General features: G+C 37.1%; 1 protein-coding gene and 1 long non-coding RNA gene across 2 annotated transcripts; one reads left to right on the top strand and one right to left on the bottom strand.

Moving 5' to 3' along the window:
- Positions 1-1,137: 1,137 nt before the first annotated feature.
- Positions 1,138-2,275, bottom strand: LOC137056000 (uncharacterized). The gene is made up of 3 exons (XR_010900154.1): positions 2,204-2,275; positions 1,268-1,372; positions 1,138-1,170 (listed from the first exon to the last, which is right to left on the bottom strand). It is a non-coding gene; the product is annotated as an uncharacterized lncRNA (long non-coding RNA).
- A 2,300-nt stretch (positions 2,276-4,575) lies between these two features.
- LOC137055710 (serine/threonine-protein kinase pim-2-like) lies at positions 4,576-7,401 on the top strand. Its single transcript, XM_067429590.1, has 7 exons — positions 4,576-4,688; positions 4,957-5,051; positions 5,181-5,231; positions 5,372-5,761; positions 6,131-6,296; positions 6,422-6,510; positions 7,270-7,401. Exons 2-7 carry the CDS (start codon positions 4,965-4,967, stop codon positions 7,399-7,401), a joined length of 915 nt encoding a protein of 304 aa, XP_067285691.1. The 5' UTR covers positions 4,576-4,688; positions 4,957-4,964.
- Positions 7,402-7,819: the final 418 nt, after the last annotated feature.

Genomic DNA, 7,819 nt, shown 5'->3' with positions numbered 1-7,819 from the left:
TGCGGCGGTCCTAACAACGTCCTTCAGCCGTGACTGTGTTCACAATACAGCATCACCACTCGTACCTTACTACTTACTTATTATGCATTCTGTAAAATACATAAAAACATTGTATAGTCGTGTGATGAGTCGTCTATCAATCGCAGCATTATTACCTGGAGGGACTGTGGTGGATGTAGTGATGGTGTTTTCTGAAAGAATGAACAAATACAAACCATTAAATACCTCATGAACTCACTTGATGAGTAGTTTTCTCTTTCTGTATTCCAGTTTAATCCTGCATTGATCCAAAAGGGGTTATTTTGCAGCAATGCCATAGAAGTACCGTTTTACTATTTTTGGCTCCACAAATAACTTTTTATTAAGCAGTTCTTAACAGAACCATTTTTTTTTCAAAAAGAGAGAGACAAGAAATTGCACTTGTGTAAAGTACTTAAAAATGTTACGTATGAAGAGTCATCCATCACTCACAACACTGTTTAACTTTAACCACATATGTGACTTTTTTAGGGTTTAAGAAGAAAAACTGGTTGTAATTTGAAGGATCTCAGCAGTCTCAATAGCAAGTGTGTGTGCGTGCGTGCGCGTGTGTACATTTAAAAGAGCAAGCATACATATGTGTTGTGTTTTATTTTCATATTTGTTTATGATTAAATTTTATAATCATTAGTAATTTATTTGGTTTATCATTTGATCTATTATTCATAACAATATTATTTTATTTACATCTTTTATCATTTAATAATGTATTAATCATTTTAATATTTTTTCATATTACTTCATATTAAATCTTATGATTGTGAGGTTTTCATGGGTTGAAGAATGTCTATTTCAAGGTTTTTAACATTACAGGACGATGTTGTGAAGCAGTAATTTTCCATTGTTTGTGCTTTTCTATAATAACACTTGCTGGATTTGTACTAGTCAGATGAAGAGCTTTGAAATACACACACCTGAGATTATTCAATAAATATCACTTTTTACTATCATTGCTTCGTCTCCTGCTTCTGCTCAGTCAAACTCTCAGGCTAAAAGAAGACTGATTTCTTCTGACAGGTATTTGACGTACAGGTTCGGATCTGATATTTTTGACATGGCGATCCATCCGATCTAATAAATTCAAAGGTCTATATTTACCTGTAGCCTTTGATGATGATGTTTGTGCCCTGGCTGTTAAAGAGAAAGAGATTATACAATTCGGAAACACAAAATTGTCTATATATATTGTCCTTGCCACATCAAGACAATCAAAAGAATAGTAAACTACCGGTAAGTGCCAGGACTGATATGAGCAGCAGCAGAAGCTGTGAAACCCAAGACAGTCTCATGATGATAAAGTCAGAGATAAAACCAGCATGCAGAGGTCCTTCTTCTGTAATCGGGGAGATTAATTATTCTCACTTTACCCATATTAATCTTGAATAATGGAGATGATAAGATAACTTATTTCAAAGTTGAAAATATTTCATTTTTAATATGACTGTAGGATCCACTTTCGAAGTGGTTGGAAAAAGTCCTACTTTATAGACATCTTTAACAACAAATTCCACATTTAAAATGTATGACATTATGGTAACACTTTATTTTAAGGGTTAGTTATTAACTATTAACTAGTTGCTTATTAGCATGCATTTTACTAGGATATTAGCTGTTTATTAGAACTTATAAAGCACATATTTATATATGTAGAACTTATTCTACGTCCTTTAATCCTACCCAATATTTAAATGCTACAAAAACTACCTTACTAACTATTAATAAGCAGTAAATTAGGGAATTTATTGAGGCATAAGTTAATAGTGAATATGTGTTCCCCATACCATAGTGTTTCCGACATTATTTGGTACATTTGGTTGGCCAACAAAATTGTACAAAATAAACAGATTTATCATTCACACTTTGCATAACAGTTCAAGTGTAACTGAAAACTATATTAAAGTTTACTTGCATTTGCTACATACCTTGGGAGAAGAGAGTATTATTAATATAGGTAAAAATGTATTGAACATATATTGCTGTTTTATTAAATCATAAAAACATTAAGATACATGATTTGAAAACTGCTTTAAATATATTTATAGCAAAATATACCCATTATAATAATAATATAATTTAATGATGTAGTTTAATCTATTACATATGTAAGGATATAGTGAAATAATTACGGAGTGTAACATTAAATAGAAAGACTTGACTTACTTACTTCTTCTAAGCTGCTCTTCCACCTTTTGTGGGTTAGCAGGACGTTTCACTGATTTTAAACAGCACTGTCTGCAAAGAAAACCTGTCCTGGAATAGAAGAAAATATATACATTTTGGACCACAGCCAGAAATTTTTAGAAAACCAAAATAGCAGTTCAGCAAAATTCCTTCAGAAATGATTTCACAATTACTGCAGATGATAAGAATGCAGTATACCTGCAATATGCTATATAAAATATTATAACCTGCACAATGGTACCACCACAGTCTTATTTACTGTGGGGTTTTTATACATCACACACCCTGAAATGCCTGTGCTAATTGTCCAATATTAGTTCAGTAATATTTATTGCACACGGATTTAAAGCCAAAGCTCTTTTTACTCAAATCAAGTACTTGAGTAAAAGTACATAGCCAACTATTCTAGTGGTGTGTGTGTGTGTGTGTGTGTATATATATATATATATATATATATATATATATATATATATATATATATATATATATATATATATATATATATATATATTATACTCAAAAACATTAATCAGCTAATGATAATATTTACACTTTCTGTCAAACACATATGAAACACATAAATACACAATTTTTAAATGTAAATTTACAATTTAAAACTAAGAGGGATGGCATTTCACTTAATTAAATTATGTGAAATATGCTCATTTTCTAAACAGATAAATATGTCGACAGAGAAACTAGATGCTGCTTACATTTGCCCATGTTACGCGGGGCAGTTATAACATAACATATAATTGCCGCCGATGTTGCAGCCATGGTAAACTCTAATATGCTATGCTAGCCAGACCTATTTTAGCATTGTTAGTATTATTTTTTTAATCAATAACCTAGATATAAATGCACGTTTAAATTCGCAGTCATAAAACACAAGATAGCAGAAGAAAAATACTTTAGCCTACATCCAAAAAGTAACTTAAAATCAGTATTTTGTTGAAAACTTCTGCTGAGGTGAAAAGGTCGTGCTCTTTTCCCATGGAGATCCGACTGAGCATTGAGTAGATGAAATGCCATCCCTCTAGTTTGTTTGTAATTGGAGGAATTGAGTGTTACAATCGCGGTCCCTACTTAAAACCTGTCGATCGACATTAGAGCGCCACCGTCAGGATGAATAACGCAACATCAGCCAAAAGTGTTGTTCAACGATTATATAAAGCTTACAAAATGTTTATAATAACTGGCGCTTAGACCCAGCATCTGCCCTACCTACATTTTTCTCAAGTGGCCGAGTGTGGGTATTTGGACAGCCCCAAAATCAAGTTCACAGCCTCAGAGATCTAGAGATCATGAAGTCATGCCTCCATCTGCTGGTCAGACTTTAGAAACAATATCTATATACTCTATATTCTTACCTCATATTTTATGTTATTTATTTTTTTCTTTTTGCTGGTTTGGGATTTTTTTAATGTAGTTATTAGGCTATTTTTTACATTAATATATGAGCAATAGGCCTACATTTGTTACAGTTTCACATATATATATATATATATATATATATATATATATATATATATATATATATATATATATATATATATAAAGATGAAACTGTAACAAATGTAGGCCTATTGCTCATATATTAATGTTAACAAACGAGACCTTATTGTAAACTGTTACCAATATTTATTCATTTTTGCAAAAGGTATCTTATATAATATGTATATGCTGGTATAATCTAACACGTGCAGGTATGTGTAGGCCTATTTGAAAAGTGGAAACATTGTGGAGACGATATATATATATAACGATATATAGGCCTACACTGTAAAAAAAAAAATCATGTCTCCAATTGAAAATTTTCTAGTGACTGATCACATCTAAAAAATTTTAGTTGGTCGAATTGAATTTCTGTGAATAAAATTGCATCAATTCACAGAATTTCGATTCGGCCAACTGAAAAATTTAGATGTGATCATCAGTCACTAGAAAATTTTCAAATGTAGAGATTTTTTTTTTATTTTTACGGTGCATGACGCCATAAAGCGCGTTCGAATGTTTAGAATGTTGCGTGGTATCGCATGCGAGGGTATCCATGGAACTCTGTGAAAAACATTGTGTGGGTTTGTATTAGTGCTGAAGACGAAAGTGATTAGCGTTTATCAAAGTTATGGGACAACGAAGTTCTCGAGTTGGCGTGGTGTCCGATCAGCCTCGAAGGACACCCCTCCCGACACCCGGCAACGACACGGGCACGGCGGTGCAACATCCGCATCCGCGCGATGAGACGCCTGTTGATGCTGCTGGTGAGGGACACGGCCAGAGGAGTGAGGAGAGGGAGGAGATGGAGAAGAGGAAGGAGGCGTGGGTGAATGTGGAGGAGAAGAGGAAAAAGAAGTTCTGGGACTGGAATCTGACCTCTTTCCTCAGAGCTGCCAGAAAACGTCTGATTCGCCTGGGTCAGTCTGAGGTGCAGGTCATTGAGATACCATCTCCAAGCCGCAGCAATGATGGTAAATGATCGCACGAGCAACAAATAAATCACACTTAGCCTAGATTTAATTATCCATTAATGGTATAATTTATTGTTAATATTTAATGTATGCATATCAATTATTAATATAGAATTTTTGATGTTCCCATAGGATGATTTCAAATTAACAACAAAATGGTTTTAAATTGATGAGCTTTTCAACCTATTATTATTTAGTCTCCAATGATATTTCCGATATAAATAACTGTATAAAAAGTGTAAACTGCCATATTTTTTTCTTTTAATAGATGACATTATGTGCTGCTATGAGCTTGGTGATCGTCTGGGGGTCGGTGGGTTTGGCATTGTTCATGAAGCTTGCCGTGTGGAGGACGGCCTTAAAGTAAGTACAAAGAAATGAAGACTTACGCAGCTGTATGCAGTTGTTTTTTGCCATGTGTTCCTTCATCCTTTCACTATTATGGCCTGTTCAGGTTTAATGAGTGGAATGATATGATTTTTTTTTTATCAGGTGGCAATTAAAGATGTCATCAAGACGCAAGGCATGGAATACCTAACGCTTGTAAATCAGCTGCACTTATGTTTTCTCCTCTCACTGTTTTATTTAAAACATCTTAAATGAACAATAATCGTTTAATAACTACGAATGGCTTTCAATCGAACAAATTCAAGACCACCTTAAAATGTGTCTGTCTTTTATAGTCTAATCATCCAAACCCCGTACCGATGGAGATTGCTCTCACAATCCTGGCCAACAAGGGCCCGAACGAGCCAGGGATTATAAAGCTTCTGGACTGGCAGGACTATCGGGACAAATACGTGATGGTTCTTGAGTGTCCGTCACCCTGCGAGAACTTGGTTAGTTTCTTGAATGGCAATGGTGGCAGGCTCGATGAGGGTTTAGTGCGCCACATCATGCGGCAGGCAACGCAAGCAGCTAACACATGCTGTCGCCGTGGTGTATTCCATGCCGATATAAAGTTGGAAAACATCCTCGTGAACAAGGACACCCAGCAGGTCAAGTTGATTGACTTTGGGTGTGGGGACCTCATGAGGAAATCTGCTTACACAACCATGTATGGTATGTATGACGTAGCTCTGCATCAACACACACCAATGCTGAATTTCTATACCCTAACCCAGTTAACATGTATTCTTATTTCGCAGAGCCCATTGTCTGTGCCTTCATTTATTTTTATCTTGATTAATAATTAATTTTTAGCTAACTGAGTGCTTTGTAAATATACATCTCTGAAATACATAACCTGGTCTCCTCTGATAACCATCCTCTTTAAATTGTAATGTAGACGTGCATGCATTTTTTTGTGAAGCTGCTTTGAAACAATTCGCGAAAAATGCTAAACAAATATGTGAATTGAATCGAATGTATTATCCCTCAAAGCTAATGTTTTGGCAAACTTACACATGAGGTGAAATCTCTTTCCTCTAGGCACCATCCAGTACTACCCTCCTGAGTACAAACTCAAGGGCAAGTACCATGGGAAGTCTGCAATGGCGTGGTCTCTGGGGGTGACCATGTTCACGATGCTGTGCGGACATTTTCCAACTAGCGATGACTTGCACAAGACCAATCTAAACCGCTGGTCAGAGCCTAGATTGTCAAAAGGTGAGATCTTCACCACAAGAAATCTACAAATGTTCTCCCAGATCCGATATTACTGATAAGACTGAGTAGAGCAGATGTAAAAGCTGATGGTAATAATCGGATGTCTCTTTCATCTTTCCACACAGAATGCTGCCATTTGATCTGTAGCCTCCTGCAGAACAAGCCCAAGCAGCGGCTTGATCTGGGAAAGATCCTTCACCACAACTGGTTTCAGGTGGCTACTGAGACAAAAAAAACATCCCTTTTGTACAAAACATATGGATGTAGTTTCCATGACATCACCCATAGGATTCTGAAGAGCAGTTTGAAGCGTAAAGTAGCATAAAGTGTGTGTGATCGGGCATCACGCCCGAATAACAGAAAATGGGCCAAGAGGCGGGACGTGAACAGACAGACAGCGGATAAATGGCTATCGACCTGTCAATCAAAGTGATCACGCCCTTAACTATACAGAACTTTAAGGCTTTATATAATGTAAACGAATGTGTTATAAAAAATTAAAAAAAAGAGTAATGTATTTAGGCTAATGTTTAGTTTTCTCTTCCGTTTCAGGTCCCCATTTGAGTTGTGGAGATTAGGAGCTCCTTCCCCAGGTCTTCTGTCAGCTTTGCGTCTTGCGGGCTTACAGAAAGACCTTCCATCCCTCTTTTATGCCTTAGCGTCTTGCGGGGCAAGCAGGCCATGGTTCCGTCTGGCACCATGGCTTGAAGCAACAGTTTTTGCGTCTGGCGGCACTGCTTGCTTGGGGATGTGTGCATATTTTTTTTAGTTATTTTTTTTACATGCACTGTCACAACACTGTCTCCACAATCCTTTCATGACTGCACTGGGCCAAGAGGTCCCTGTCTTATCTGCACTGCTCACCTGAGGTTCCTGCCACAGCCAGCTCAAAGGCCTGTAATGGCCGTCCTCATCTCAGAGCTCTCCGTAATATCAGTCCGGTTTCAGAATTCTCCATCTCTACCTGTCTAAGTGCTCCCAGTCTCAGCTGCCCTGGTACCAAAGCTTCCTGGTTGTTCCTGTAGTGGCTACCTGTTTCAAACTCCTTGACATGTTTGCACACTCTCAAAAGCTTGTCCTGGATTACGAGGTCCCTGTGATGTAAACTGGGTCCCAGAGGTTCCAGTAATGGTCAGTCGGAGAGGTTCATGTCTGCTCAGTCTCAGACGTTTTTCTCAAGGCCCTTCCTAATGATATGCTCCATGCAATGTGTGCCCTAGGTCCTAGAGTTTTCTTTAATGGCCACCTCACATTGCTGTTCCAGATACAAGAGTGCCCCTAAAGTTACAAGAGCTCAAAAGATACACAAGCTCCTATAATAGCTACCCCGGAGTGGGTCACAATGTCTCCTGTAATGCCTGTCTCAATGCTCTCTGTCTTGGTTGCTTCAGTTCAAGTGCTCTCCATTTTGGCTGCCCCACTACAACATCTCGCCAAAAATGTTAATGGTTCCAGTAATGGCTGCTTCCAGAGTGCAAGCCTCCTAGTGATGTGTAGATCTCCTGTCATACAGAAAGGTTCCT

The sequence above is a fragment of the Pseudorasbora parva genome, chromosome 21 (genome assembly GCF_024679245.1).
Source record: "Pseudorasbora parva isolate DD20220531a chromosome 21, ASM2467924v1, whole genome shotgun sequence".
Taxonomy (NCBI): Eukaryota; Metazoa; Chordata; class Actinopteri; order Cypriniformes; family Gobionidae; genus Pseudorasbora; species Pseudorasbora parva.
This window is presented reverse-complemented; position numbering and strand designations above follow the sequence as displayed.